Below are 16,025 nucleotides of genomic sequence, written 5' to 3'. Positions count from 1 at the left end.
TCATACAACATATGGATTATAGTTTCAGGTTGATTTGTACAGAAAGTACACATAGGAGAATCAACATATCCAATTTTATATAAATATTTGTTAGTTGTAAGAATGTAGTGAATAATCTTAAACTGAAACCATCTAATATCCTCACTTTGAGTGCACCTTTTTGCCATCAATATATGTTCTTGCCAATTTGTTTCACTAAATGTCTTATTTAGTATGCTTTCCCATTTTTCAATGCCATGGAATTTAACAAACTCCTGTCCTGATAAAGTCTTGTAAAATTCTTTACTACCCATATTTTGGTTTAGAAGATGTGATATGTTGAGTGGCATGGTTGGTCGAGGAGATATAGAATTGAAAATATTGTATTCCTTAGCCTTACAAAATCGTTTGACTGCATTTTCAACTCCATACTCCTTTTGGATTCCAAACATATGCACAAAAGCATCAAATACATAAAATTTACCTTTGCCATACCGTCAGCATGTATTGACAATGTGCAAACGATTGATAAATACTAGTTTAGGACCCAACGAAATTATGAAGAGCCGTGTACCATGCATTGTAAATGTCAGCTCATGACGGAGCTTGGTGCACGTGCAACAGCGACAGAGAACGCGATCCTCGTGCAACGCAAGGGCGACTCACGCAGTATAAATACAGACTACAAAGAGTTCTGGTTTTTTTTCAAATATTCTCCACAACAGAATATTTTGGGATAGGGTGTAGGGATAGTTTTAAGTTGGGGAACATCCTCGTAACGAAAATTACAAATTTTCCAATTCATAAGAACTAATTTATGGTTCTGTAGAGACAGCTGTATTTCACTGATAACAGAACCAATAAATAGGAAGAGGTCTTAATCATGTTAATGCTTAGTTTCATATTATTGCATTGAACACAATTTCAAAATACAATGTTAAAATACCTCTGAATTTAAGAGAAAAAAACATAATGTTTTTAAATATCCCAAAACTAAACTAACAAAAATTCCCAGTTTTTATTATCCTTGACAGATCCCTGATCATTTTTAACCAGTCACATGGCTTTAATTTGTCAATTACCTCAATATAGTGATGTGTAGTTTAGAAATGAAATCATTGCTGCATTTTCTCTCTATTCATGTGCTCTCCTGCCTGCATATTTCTCTGTGCCTGAATCTATTCATGTGCTCTCCTGCCTGCATATTTCTCTGTGCCTGAATCTATTCATGTGCTCTCCTACCTGCATATTTCTCTGTGCCTGAATCTATTCATGTGCTCTCCTGCCTGCATATTTCTCTGTGCCTGAATCTATTCATGTGCTCTCCTACCTGCATATTTCTCTGTGCCTGAATCTATTCATGTGCTCTCCTGCCTGCATATTTCTCTGTGCCAATGCTTGTCATGTGTCAAACATGTCAACAACAAAAAAGAAGAAAACCTTCTACAAATTGTTAATCAGTTCTTAAGTTTGGAACCATTTTATCCTTGGTATTTAATTGGAGATTTAACAACAAACTTAGGACCTTATGTCAAATACCATATCACTAAGGAAATATACTGATATTTAATTGTCTTTGAAGAGAATCTGCCATTTCTTTCTCAATGGAAACCAGAAGAATGAGAACTGCAAGCTTTTCACACACCAAATTATTTTCTACTCATGGGTGACCTGTGGTTTCCCTTATTTTCATGCCAAACACATCTTCCCGAGGCAAGGGTGTTAACTGAATATAAAAGACCAGTTTCCACCCTTGCCGAACTAGCCTGGTATTATGGAGTTACATTTCGGATGGACTAACGAGTCTATGCATTGTCCAATCAAAATCATGCAACGAAATCGAAATCCGGTTTGTGAACTGTCATGCAGATTTTGGTCGATTGCAGGATTTGCAAAGCATGTGCATCGTTAACTCGTTGTCAAAAGATATTTTTAAATCTTTTCATGTTTTCAATCAAGGTGCTCACATGATTTTGATGCACTTCGCAATGTAAGGCTAGTTATATCATAATATAGATCTTGATTTTCGATCAGATTGACTGGGTGCCGCCATTATGTTTGAAGGAAATGTAAGTGATATGAGAGGTGGAATCTGATTGGTCCTCAAGAGAGGCATGGAAGGGACATAACTCGTAATAGCCACAGGTGGCACTACAATGGAACCAAGAAATTAAAGCCTAGTTCGGCAAGGCTGGAAACTGGACTTTAAAAGTCAGTTAACGTTCTTGCTTCGGGAAGATGAGCCAAACATGGCCTCACGTCATTATCATCTTCATCAACAGATGCTGGTAGGTACACAAACATAAACTTGGACCTTCAACACAATAACAAGGTCTGTTTAAATCATTTTATCAAATAGAATAAAAACTGTATTTTCATATCATGATATAGGACAAAAAGAAACATATTTCTTCCCTGTCCTAACCCATTTCCAAATGTTTGTCTGTCCAGCTGTTGGTACCTTAATACAAACTTAAAGTTGCTTCACATTAATGTGTATGGATTCTCATACCAATCTGGGTCCCTCAAATATTTCAACATCACATAATTTCGAACCTCCTTGGGCAGGTCCAGCAAGCTGTTCTTGTTGTTTATAAGACGTCCACTGCTTGCTTGAAGAATGACTTTTCGACACAGCACTTTGAGTTTCCGTGGATTCTGAACAAGTGACTGTAACGAGTCTTTGTTCAGTGGAAGGAAGGATAGGTCTGATAAACAAAAGGTTTTCCCCTGAATTGTGTCCGTCCCTACATAGTGAGAAAGGTTGACTGAAACCTCTAGGAACATGAGGGCAATCCTGCTCAGCATCTCAGGGATGCAGTATGTGAGTGGATAAACCCCCCGACCTGACCCCACTTCTGGATTCGCCCCTGCTTGGATTAATGACACAAACAACGATTCCTCAGGACCCAAAGCTGCAAAGGAAGTTGGAATAATGGGAAAGTTATCTTCCCCAAGGAGATCTCGTGTGAAGTATAACAGGGGCGTTTCTCCAGTCAAAGTCTGTGAGTTAACATCAGCACCGTGAGCACACAACATTTCAACTACAGGTTGTGCCGACATGAACACACTCAGGGATCCCATCAACATGAAATGTAAAGGCGTCATTTTGGACACATTTGTGATGAAGCCATCTTGGTCTGCGAAGAAAGCATCAACACACTTGTTCACTCTTGTTATCCAAGCACATAAGATCTTCGAGTCAACAAACACAGTAGGCTTGGCACCGTTTTCCAACAACCATTTAACAATTTTCATATTCTGACCCCAACATGCTATGAAAAGGGGTGAAAATGGTGTCTCTGGGGTGAAAGTGTTGACATCAAATCCAAGTTTTTGAATCACCTCTAACCTTTCCACAGAATCATCTAAACAGGCATAATGATATGGATTGGCCAAACGTATGTGACATCCTTTATCAACAAGTGTTCTCATAAACTTTGTATCACACAAACTGACTACAGCCTCATCAAGAAGAGAGTGTCCACAATTGTTGACAACTGACAAATCAACATCAAGGTTTACAAATATCTCAAACATATTATCAAAGATAAAATATTCGGAGACTTTTTCGTAAAACACTCTCAATCCTAACTTCCGTAGCAGAACATGGATCATACTGTCTCCAACAGTTGCCTTCGTCTGTATATCGTTATCCGATGGTTCCGGATTATCCTGATTGACACTCTCTCTTTCAATCTTCTGATTCACATTTGCCCCTGCAGCTATGAGCTGTTTCAAACAGCTCAATTGTTTTTGTTTGATAGCCATGTACAGTGGAAAAACTCCATAACTGTTTGATATGTCCACATTTTCTACACCTGCCTCCAGAAGAAGTTTCAATATTTCTGGTCTCTTATAGCGAATTGCCAGTATAACATCACTATCACCATGACCAGACAAACCAGTTCTGTCAATTCCAGCATCTAATAATAGCTGTACTATTCCACCATGGCCATTAATAATTGCTGCCCCGAGAATATAGCTTCTATTTTCCTTTAAATCTTGAGTCTGGTTCACTCCAAGTTCCTTCAGAATGAACTGGAGAATGTTTGATGCACCTTTTGTACAAGCTTCTAGTAACACGAAGTGCAACTGTTCGGGTATAGCTTCCGCCGTACTGTCAATCAAAATATCCAACAACTTGGGGTTATCACTGTCCAAGGCAGTGTGAATAGATTTGGACAGCGTGTCCTCACAAATGGCCCCTTCATAAATGTCATAATGGAAAATATCATATGCCATGCTTATCTAAAAGTACTGTCACATTTAACCTTACAAAATAACCTTCATATGACTTGTGTCAACGACTATCAGAAGTGAACATTTCCTTGTTCCACCATCATGGATCTTGAAAGTAGGACATGTAAAGGGAAGTAACTCTAAACACTTTATAAAGAGGCCCTGTTTGGGTGGGGAGTTTTTGTAAGATCATTTTCATGAATATACATGTGTGGGGCCAAGGTAACACAATGCTTACATTTCAGTACCGTAGTTATTTTGATACACAAAACGGGCACGTAAGGGAACAGTCCCTAATTTTTAATGTTATGAATATATTATAACTTTGTATCAATAATTACAAATGATGTCATCCATCCACAAATACTTCTTGGTCTTCATTTTGTCCAATATTGGTATGCATATACAAGTATAATTTGTGTCAACTCTGTTGAATGTTGGAGTGAGTGAGAATGGGTTAACATTGCTTTGAACAGTGTTGATAGTTGGAAGCAAAGAAGGTAAATCAAAACATAAATATCTTGTGAACATATTTTGGATATCAAAGCAAGTATGTTTGTGAGTGACTTTGGGATCAAGTAGAATCATGCATGACATCACATACCATCTAAAAACCAATAAAGATCTATTTGAGACCAAATCCATTTCAAAGTAAATACAAACAATAATTATGAAAACAATGTTTATTCATCTCAAATTTTATGAATCAACAAAGTTTCATACTTATTTAGGGCGGTCCGGTAGCCTAGTGGTTAAAGCGTTCGCTCGTCACGCCGAAGACCCGGGTTTGATTCCCGACATGGGTACAATGTGTGAAGCCCATTTCTGGTGTCCCCCGCCGTGATATTGCTGGAATATTGCTAAAAGCGGCATAAAATCAAACTCACCCACTCATACTTATTTAAACTTGTCTATTACAATAGCATAAGATGTGGTGAGTGAGTGTCCCAATTTAACATTCACTCATTAGAGGGGCATGTTATTTAGAAATTGGATGCTTGAGTGCATGTCTTCTGAGTTCCACAGTGAGCAATATTCCATCTATATCACACCATGCACATTTCATATTCATGCTGGTTTTTCCATGTCAAGAAGAATAAGAATAAAAGAACCCTCCAACTTCTTTCTGCTGATCCTGCACTTTTATAACACTCCATGTGCATTCTTCCAAGTCTGTCTCTGCAACTTTAATCATTGTTAACTACTTTCCATGCCAATCGATGTCCATTAATTCTTTCAAACACACATAGTCTTGAAGCTTCATTGGCAGCATAGAAAGACATTTTCCCACATCAGCTAAATGTCGCCCGTGACATTTCTCAAGTATGACCTTACGACTTAGCACCATAAGACTACGAGGTCGGGCTGACAAGGAAGGTGTACACTGGAATGACGGTCCACCAAAGCTACGTGGAACCTCGTCAACGCTTGCTACAGATGTTGACATCTCCATCAGCATCATAGTAATGTTGTTCAAGGAATCAAGAGCAGTGTAAAAAGATGCATCACTCCACAGTCTGTCCACTGGGACACAGTCATCAACCCTAGCTCCAGCTTGAAGCAGCAACAGCACCAGGCACTGCAACTCGGGTAACATCTTTTCAAATGTCTCCCCGAAACTAAAGACATATGACCCTCCTACTTGGATAAGTTGCAAGAGAAAGGGCAATGCTGGTATACCATCCACAGTTGGGTCATTCACATCAGCACCAGATTTCACCAGCAGATCGAGGATAGATAAAATATTCCCTAACCTAAAGTCATAGCTAAATATAGCACTTACTGCTGTCTGTATAATTGAAATGTTCTTAATCTTAAATGGTGTAAGTATAAAACTAACTACAGGCCCATATAAACTTGGAACCCATTAAGTCATGCCCTCAAAAGAAGCCGTCACTCTCAGGTTTGCACCTTGTTGCACTAACCACTCCATAAGTTCCAATTTACCGATACCACAAGCCAAGAACAGAACAGAGAAAGGCGTTTCTTCACATGTACCATCAACCTCAATGTTGTTATTGTTTAGAAAATGGAAAACTCTCAGTTCCTGTGATTTCATGAGACAGGCATAATGGTAAGGATTAGCCAAGTTGACTGAAAAGTCACCATTCAAATATCTGTTCAATACATTCTTGTCTGAGACACGACTTAAAATCAGTTCATCCAACAATGAATGACCAAGGCAATTGCAAGCAGATTTACAAAACTTGTCATTTACAATTGTCTCAAGCATTTCACCGGAAGTCTTATGCATGGATGGGTCTGTCAAATCCATTCTCCTGATAATGAAATGAGCAACCGTATCTCCTTCCATAGAAACTTTGTGATGATAATGATGGAACATATTGACCAATTCCACGCCCTGCAACTTTTGGTTTACATCAGCGCCTGCCTCAACCAACATCTGCACAGCTTCAGGAAGGTCCATCGCTGCTGCTAATAACAATGGAAAATGTCCAAGCTTGTTTGGAACATTCACAAAGTCTCCATCTTCACAGAGCATCTTCAAGATTTCAATCCTTTTGAACTTAACAGCCAGATTAACATCAGAATCCCCTTCAGCAATCAAGTTGCTCCTTTGAGATCCTGCACACATTAAATGTCTTATGATTTTCCTTGTGTCATACATGATGGCAATGGTCACCAGTGAAGCACTTTCCTCATGGAAATATTCCCTGTCTAATTCAAGGATTGTCTCCAAGAGAAACAGGAAGACAGATTCTGCTTTTGCCCGTATTGCTGTTTTCAACCATTCTAGCAATTTGTTCTCACTCGGAGTGTAGTTCATTACAACACTCTTAGCAACACCAACACTGTCATTCTCAGCAGCGGATAACATCATATGATCTTTCTCTGGTAAAGAATTTGCCTTCATGAAAGAAGCCCTTAAAACAGTCCTCTTCGTCCTCCCTCAAAGTGTCTGTCACTTCCATTCTTGCTGTCATCAATACATATTTCTTGGAAATAATGAACTTGATATCTATTTTTACCTGACAAAGTGGAAGTGCTTCAAAAGCCTATTGATAGGATCCCACACTGTGATAAAAGTGGATGTCTATTCACTCTTGCACAACGTGACCAAGGGAAATAATTCTAGATTTTTTATACTTGTAAACACTCTGCCAATATAGGGGCCGTGTTTGGGTGAAAATGACAAGATGATTAAATCATATGACATATAAAATGCATTCGAGAATCAAGTTAAGGGATCAAAATGTACATAAATCATCCGAGAATCAAGACAGCACTATTCAGGGATCAAAATTTATATAACGCATCAGAGAATCAAGCTGACATGCCGTGATATAACTGCAATACTGCTAGAAGCGCTGTCAAATCCAACTCACTCATTATTCTACACTTAAGCCATACATATTAAGGGATCAAAATTTACCGGGCATGTGTCTTCAAGTATGCAAATTGCCCCTCATATTCATAAAGATATTCAGTTCTGTCCTTTGCAACTGAAATGTGCCAACAAAAATACTTTTGATCAATCAAAACAATTGGGTATTTGGAAAGTTGTTTTTTTCTTGTATTCTTGCAATCAATATTGTGATGTCTCCCGATGTTCACTATAGCATGTAGAATCAACATGGAATTAAAAGTGATTAACGATAACTGTTTCCAGTAGATCCAGTTATGAAATTATCGAGCCTCACAAGAGGGTACATCTGCAAACATGGTGTCTCACTGTGAGCTATTAAGCATTGCTTGTCTGTTGTTCTACACAGCGTTCAACAATTTTCTAGTCATATCACTGCAGCCACACAAACCGGTGGTTAACATAATGAGCAAATTTAAGAAATGTGAGAGTACAGACAACTGCCAGTTTTTTAGTGTTCGCCAACAGAGATACTATGTCGCAGTTTACTCCAATGTGACCTATTATTGTTTTATACCATTACTCCCAAGTGCCAGGGAGTGTAACAACAAGCTGCATCTTTTCATGTCTTTCGATAAGAAGCGACCAGGGATTGAACCCCCAACTTTCCGCTCTCAGAGGACAGTCGCTGTTTCAATCAAAGCACAACCTCAAACGACCCGTGAAGAATATGTTTTCAGCAACCCATGCTTGCCGAAAGGAGCGACTATGCGACTAACGGGATCGGGTGGTCAGGCCGGCTAACTTGGTTGATGCATGTCATAGTATCCCAATTGCATGAATCGATGCTCATGATGTCAATCACTGAACTGTCTGGTCCGGACTTGATTATTTACAGACTGTCGTCATATAGCTGGAATATTGCGGCGTTAAACAACAATCAAACAAACAAACTTTAGAACAAACTAAAAAATTTCAACTTTATTCACAACAAATTTAATGAAGATGATAAATAAACAAACAAACTGAGAACGAAAACTTGAAAACAAATTCAGATCTAAACCCTTCATTCAGCAAATGATATGGTCATGAAGTTGAGATACCTGATTACCATGGTTACAAACCAGAATACAGTGACAAAATACTTCATGCCTTACATTTTATCACAGTTACAGGCCATGCTCACCTTGCTACATGTTTTGTGTGTAGCATTGTCACAAATAATATGGTTCATAAATATATCAATATGCCTAACGTAAATAAATTAGGCATTTAGCTTATTGCCAATACTGGTACAAGGTGTATAACGTCCGTATTGTCAATTCTGGTTGTTGTGTCTAGATTCATTATTTACAGATCCTCACTCTATATCACAGATTTTAGTCCACTAAATCTCGGTTTCATCTTGTTCCTGCAGCATCAACTTCCTGCGACTTCAGCCATAAGTTCGAAGCCTGAGTCTGGTAAAATCCTACCTGGTCTTGTTTGCTCAGATCATAACAGTTCACATCACAGACCTAACTAAGATAATATTGATGCTGAGAGCAATGCATTCTCAAAAGTTATGACACATAAACTCTTCTTCTAGACAGGTCAAACTTCCTAGTACACTAGAGGTGAAACGATACAGTGGTGCACCGTGAGATTTTTTGGGCTGATATGATACACGATACATTTACTCTGTATCAAAACAAGATGATATACTTGCTAAAATATATGACTATTTCTTTAGTGACCCCCAGCGTTTATTGTCAGTCAAAAATTGCAAAATGTGTGGTAATTAAGTTCACAAATAAAAAATATTTATAGTCGACGTTTTCACACGATTTGACATAAACATGCATATCACAATATGTATCGTAGCGTAATCTTTGTATCATGATCTTGCTGTATTGTTTCACCCCTAGTGTACACACACATGGAACAAACATCAGGAGTGTTCTAATAGTAATACTAATACATTTCATTTTGTGTAATCTAGCAAATCTTTCAAAGACAAATAGTCCTGTACTTTGACAGGTAACAAAGAAAAGTTTTTTTCAGTCTCCAACAAATGACAGGCTTTACATCTGGCCAGTATCACCTTCCGACAATGTGACACCAACATGCGAGGCTGACAGAAGCAGCGGTCGATTATCTCGTCTGAAATCATGTGCCGAAGATGACGAAAACGATGCACAATTTCAGAGATGGGTAATCCTGTTTCCCTGCCAAGAGAGAATGACATCTCCATCATCATCTCGACAATGCTTTTAGACGCCTTTTCTGTACAGGACTCCAATGTTATCTTAACTTTTGCCTGATAAGATTCATGCACAAAGCAGAAATCTGGATTGGCCCCTGCCTGTAAGAGCAGATGTATTACTGAAAAAGCTTCCGCTGACGGAGTTGGTTCTCTAGCCATGGCAGTCACAGCACTGTTCAAAACCGTAACACCCTTTGAAGTTCTTGCATTGACATCAGCACCATATCTTATCAACAACTTTATGATCTTGCATAACTTGTCTGCAACACCATTTGAAAAGCATCTTTGAGACACAGCAATGTACATTGGTGTTAGCAATGTGGAGTACCGATCTTCAGACATGAATCGAATGTTTAAGAACGTGATCAAATTGAATCCGTAAGTACTATTTATTGTCTGTGAGTTTGGATCTGCGCCGTTGAGCAAAAGCCATTCAACTGCATCCACATTAAGCTGTCCACAGGCAACATCCAGAGCCGTGAAAGAACCATCAGTCTGTTTACATAAAATATCAACATTTGGTTGATGTTTCTTCAAGTGTTCAAGTAGAAGGACACAGATTTTTGTGTTAATAAAACACAGGTAATGGTAAGGATCAGATTGTTTTATCTTGTAATCATCTCGTAGTAATCTTTTGTAAATATCTTCATCGTCTATCTTCTTCAGAATCATTTCATCCAGTATTGAGTGAGAATACTTTGCAAAGTTGAAGCTTTTTTCATCAAGAATGGCAAATAACATTTCACGGCATGTTCCATAAATATCTTTATCTGTTTCACTGTATGCTCTTGATTTTTCATACACCATTCTGCGAACAATTAAGAGAGCAACTGAGTCACCTGGTGCTGAAACTCTGTGAGGTTTTAGATAGTCCTCACTTATCATCTTCACCCTTCCCATTTTCGTGTTGACATTTGCTCCAGCTTTAATTAATAACTTCACAACATCTGCACGGTTTAACTCTGCTGCCAAAAACAAGGGAAAATGACCAAGTTTGTTCTTGGAATTGATGTCTTGTTTAAGCTCTGCCAAAGTCTTCAAAACTGACATCTTGTTGTGTCGAATTGCCATCAGGATGTGGGTATCTCCATACGAATTCAAATTAGATCTTTGAGCACCTGCTCTGATTAAATGTTTAACAGCATTCTCAGAGTCACACAAAACAGCTGTAGCCATCAAAGACCCACTTTCTTGCTTGAAATATTTCTTATTTGTCTTGCACATAGAGATTCGCTGTAGCTGACATTGAAACTTTGCCTCATCCTTCATCTCGATTGCAGTCATCATGTCCTCTATCAGCTCATGTCCGTCTAGATTCCGACTGCCATCGTCAGCTTCAAGGATCATCGTTTCATCACAAAACAATTCTCCTTCACATCGTTCATTAGTATTGTCTGTTATTACAGTTTTATCACACACTGACAACATACTGCCAACCCCTTTAACACTCTCCATAGACTTACACCTTGCATGCATTTTGGAGGCCGAATGATACAACTGTTCATACCAGTGTTGTGGGATAAATGACAAATAGAATAATATAGACTAGCCTAGTAACCATACTGTCACAGGCTTGCGCAAGAAAATAGTGAATAGATATTGCACAATTCGACGTAAAGTGTTTGGCAAGTTAATGTAAGATAGATAACTCTTATTTACATCGCACCGTGGGGCCAACTTCCGGTCCGGTTCCTTCGGGATATATATACTCTCAAGAACCCAAAGAAATGTCAAAGCAATCATTCACTACACTACTGACTTTGCTCAACATCAACAATGAGATATTACTGGTCTGCTTGACATATTTGATCGAGGCTACTCATGAGTACAACATTGAAGCAAACATAAAATCGCCCTAAAAATCGAAAGCCTACCTTATCATGCCCGTCATAGAGACAAACTCCTGTTTGTTGCTCTACTAGCGTCTCTCCGCCAATTAGCGATCCGTCGCTCCATTCCAAGCGATCCATCTTCTTGTCAAATGTATCTTTCAATAGCAGGGTATTCAAGATGTTTTCTAGTACTTTGTTATTTTTCAGGAAATCTAGAGGGCGCTTTACATCTACATCCCGCAGTAAATGGTTGTATTTGTAAGCCTGGCTCCGTCTTTTCATGTCGTACGTTTAAGACGCGCACTGGGAGCCGGGGACCAGCTTAACTTGATTTGCAGCGTCGATGCTCTTTTTGCTCTTTATTCATGTTATTAGACCGAACCTAGTCAAAATAGTCCCCGACACATACAAATGAGTTAAATGCGAGTGTCAAAGCTGTTTATATATTTAAGTTATTGTTTAAAACCGTTTGCGTCTGTACGTGATAACGGTTATAAACTTTAATACTAAAATTAAATCATTTTGTGCGGTTCTTCCATCAGCCATTGACAGAAGGACGGACTATTGGAGGTCACGCACGTACTGAAACCAAAATGCTGTCAAGAATATTGCCAGTGGCCAGATCTGCCACATCCTCTGTTGCCCGTATGTTTATATATTAAGCGTCCTTTCATGGGAATTCCGATGTGTTTTGATAAGGTTTGGTACTGTGAACGTTGTCGACTTTTTCTCTCCTTCAATGATAAAGCTCACTGAGCTGGGCCTGCATGGCCGGTGTTTTGGAAATAAGTAGATCTAGACCAACCGAGACCACCATTAGGCATGTTAGGAGGAAGAGAAAAGTCGACTGAAAACTATTGTATCACAAATTTATCTGTCCCGACCATCGAACCATTTCAGAACGGAATTTGATAGTTCCATATAGATCTACCCTCGTCAGGGTTAGAAATTGGCACTAGTCCTACAGTCCTTGCTAAACTGCCCAATAGTTAAGGTATCATAAGGACTAGTAGAAATTTGCCATTTTTAAGGGATTTGCTCTCTGTTATCATTATAAGGACTAGTGGACTAAAACTGTTAGTTTCTACCCCTGCCCGTGTTAGGTACCCCTTTACAATCACGCTGCCACTCAGTTTCACGATCCTTATGGCTGGGCATTCCAGTTCATTTCTAGAACAACATTTGAAATGTTTGACATGGCTCAAATTGGGAACTACTATAAGTATGTATTATAGTATCAAGGGGACCCAGGTTCAGAAGAGGTCTTCAGTAACCATGTAGCCGTAACAGGCGACTAACAGGATTGGGTGGTCAGCCTTTGCTGGCTTGGTTGATGTACGTCATTGTATCCAATTTGCAGCGGTAGAAACTAACAGGTTTGAACCACTAGTCCTTATAATGATAACATATAGCAAAACCCTTAAAAAGGGACAAAAATTCTACTAGTCCTTAACTATTGGGCAGTTTGGCAAGGACTACAGGACTAGTGCCAATTTCTTACGCTGCATTTACGTAGATTGATGCTCTTGATGTCAACCACTGGATTCTCTGGTTATGCACACACAGCCCTTATGCACAGTGAATGCTGCGCTATACAAATGCATTTATTATTATTATTTGCAGCCTGCCGTCATATAGCAAGAATATTGCTGTGAACGTTGTTAAACAGCAAATACAAATAGTACCAAGGGAGAGCACATCCAATTACACAAAGCAGTTGTACTACTAGTAGAACTGATTGTAGCCCTAAGTATAAAATATAACTGATATTGTCTCTGTAATCAAGTGGATATAGAGTGTCTGCCCAGAGTGGAAGTTTGGGAGTTCAATCTCTGGTCAAGTCATACTTGATGTTATCCTGCATGGTGCTTTGCAAAAAATGGTGCTTGTTGTTACACTGGAATACAACAATAATACAAGAACTGGTCACCTCGCAGTCAGTCTTCTGTTTGAGTAGGGTATCAATGTTAACGGTTAAATGCGACAGGTTATGTCAGTGGGCTAGTTCTTTAAAACTGGCATTAGCCTGGACTAGTACATACAAGTACTCACACACACACACACACACATGCATGTACATCACAGTTTATGTGCAATAATATATTGAACGTGATGTTAAAACCAATTTCACCTCACCTCTCCTCCAAATAAGCATTATCCCTGTAATAGGCCACCATCAGGTATCTAGTGTATTTTATCTCTCCCTATTCTGTTGGACCCGTGAAGATTCGGGGTAGAATAGATCTTCAGCAACCCATGCTTGCCGTAAAAGGCGACTATGCTTGTCGTAAAAGGCGACTAATGGGATCGAGTGGTCAGGCTCGCTGACTTGGTTGATGGATGTCATCGATCCCAATTGTGTGGATCAATGCTCATGATATTAATCACTAGATTGTCTGGTCCAGACTCGATTATTTACAGACTGTCGTCATATAGCTGGAATATTGCGGAATGCTGCGTTAAACAACAAACCAACCAACCAACCCATTTCTGTTGTGAGAAATACCCTTGACAACGCTGGATGAAGCTAAATTATAATTCCTGCAGTTGATTTGTTCAACTTATTTTGAAGTCTTCCACAGTTAAGAAGGTTCTTGCTTACCGGTAACTTTGTTCGGGAGCTAATTGTTGCCATGAATCCACATTGTATAATCTTTTCCTATTTTCTGTTCAGGATTGCAGGCAGTTCGCTGTATGGGGGGTCAAGCTCCTGCACACTGGAAGAGTGACCTTGAAGTTGTCACAGAGAACCGTGTTACAATGAATGACCACCCCATTCCTGAAGGCTCCTGGCAAGAGAACTACAACAAGAGAAACAGCAAATACAACATGTATATTGCTGTTTCCTCTCTCTTCTTGGCTGTCACAGGTTTCATAGTAAGTATGAGTGTAACAATCTATCAAAATATTGATGAAATACAATAGTTTGCCCAATGATTGTACTGTGTCAATAGGAATTTGAAAACACCAGTAATATGTTCATAATATGCAAAAAATCAATAGTTTTGATAGTAGCAATTAGTTATAATATGTGAACCAAAAGTATGCCTCTCAATTTTTACGGTTAGATTTCATACATGCTGTGTGTTGATTATCAAGGATTACAACTCCAGATTAGAATTACTTCCTTTTGGTTTGAGCAAGGACCTATACAAGTCCGTGGTTTGAGTAGCCTCATGTAGAAAAATGGCAAACTGTAACTTTGTTTGCAATACTTTACTCATTTCTATTAGCTTGATTAATATATTTATCAAGCCTTAAAGTTGGTTTAATACCATCACAGTACTATTGCAGTAGTTGACAACTATCGCAATACTGTTGCAAAAGTGTACATCTACCAGAGGCAAGGGAATTAAATGACCATAGAAGTCCAGTTTTCACCCTTGCTGAACTAGGCTGGAATTCCGGAGTCATAACAATCCATGCATAGTCCAATCAATATCACTTAACATACTAGACATTCGGTTCATAAGCTACATGGATTTCAATGTGCAGTTTTCGGTCAACTGAAGGATTTGCAAAGCATGTTTACTGTCAACTGGACGTCGACAGATACTTTCCAAATCGTTTCATGTGCTCAAGTGATTTGATGCACATTGTGAGGCAAGACATGTTTCATATTATATATAGATCTTGACTAATGATCAGATTGTCTTGGCTGGGTGCCACCAATATTTTCTTAAGCTAGGGCAAGAGTTTAGAGTGATGGAATCGGATCAGTCAGTTGGAGAGACATAGAAGGGTCATAACTTGTAAAAGCCACTGGCAGCGCTACGATTGAGCCACAAAATTCCAGCCTGGTTTAGGGTGGAAAATGAGCTTTTATGGTCAGTTACACCCTTGCCTGGGGAAAATGTGTACAGTACTGATGCAATACAATCACCATAGTGAAAATACCCAAAATAGCCTCCTGAAATACTGTTCAAAGCGGTGTTAAATCCAACTCACCCTGCCATGTTCTCATGCAAGGCATGCTTGAAGAAAGGCCGAGTGATCTGTATGTGTATGTATCATTCTGTATCATTCTGTATCATTCTGTTTCATTCTGTTTATTTTCAGCTGTACCAGTCTGGAGCAGTGTACCTCCATTCCACTCCTCCACTCAAGAAAAGATAACTCTGTCAATGTTAGGGCAATATTTTGACATCAGGCACACATCAGGGATGCCATTAGCCTTGCAGAGGAGCGTGATAAATCTTATGACTGAATGGTCACCACATATCGCCTTTGAGGACATGTCATCAGGAAGCTTTTGAATATCATACGCTCCATGTTGTTAGCTTGAATTGTCAGATAAAATGTAATTTAAGAATGTGTGACTGAGTCATTTTGTTTTGTTGTTGAAATACTTAAGCTACCCCTAGTATGACTGGAGCTTCAGAGAATAAACTTTGGACTTGAA

General features: G+C 39.0%; 2 protein-coding genes across 2 annotated transcripts in view; one reads left to right on the top strand and one right to left on the bottom strand.

Moving 5' to 3' along the window:
* Nucleotides 1-11,876, bottom strand: part of LOC124111249 (vacuolar protein-sorting-associated protein 36-like) — a 32,740-nt gene extending 20,864 nt beyond the window's left edge. The window contains exon 1 of the mRNA XM_046470899.2: nucleotides 11,666-11,876. Coding sequence (XP_046326855.2) covers nucleotides 11,666-11,761 — 96 coding nt within the window. The 5' untranslated portion in view covers nucleotides 11,762-11,876. The remainder of the gene's footprint in view (nucleotides 1-11,665) is intronic.
* A 239-nt stretch (nucleotides 11,877-12,115) lies between these two features.
* Nucleotides 12,116-16,025, top strand: LOC124111250. The gene is made up of 3 exons (XM_046470900.2): nucleotides 12,116-12,268; nucleotides 14,298-14,500; nucleotides 15,683-16,025. The coding sequence occupies exons 1-3, from the start codon at nucleotides 12,217-12,219 to the stop codon at nucleotides 15,737-15,739; spliced, it is 312 nt and encodes a 103-aa protein (XP_046326856.1). The 5' UTR covers nucleotides 12,116-12,216; the 3' UTR covers nucleotides 15,740-16,025.

This window comes from Haliotis rufescens, unplaced genomic scaffold, assembly GCF_023055435.1.
Source record: "Haliotis rufescens isolate VD_foot unplaced genomic scaffold, xgHalRufe1.0.p SCAF_7, whole genome shotgun sequence".
NCBI lineage: Eukaryota > Metazoa > Mollusca > Gastropoda > Lepetellida > Haliotidae > Haliotis > Haliotis rufescens.
The sequence above is the reverse complement of the archived record's forward strand: the minus strand, read 5'-3'. Positions and strand labels throughout refer to the sequence as shown.

Bases quoted from the DNA above. Each gene is read 5' to 3' on its own strand.
- LOC124111250 (XM_046470900.2), top strand. From the start codon at position 12,217: ATGCTGTCAAGAATATTGCCAGTGGCCAGATCTGCCACATCCTCTGTT. The intron at 12,269-14,297 runs GTATGTTTATAT...TTTTCTGTTCAG, and splicing joins TGCCACATCCTCTGTTGCCC to GATTGCAGGCAGTTCGCTGT. The intron at 14,501-15,682 runs GTAAGTATGAGT...GTTTATTTTCAG, and splicing joins TGGCTGTCACAGGTTTCATA to CTGTACCAGTCTGGAGCAGT.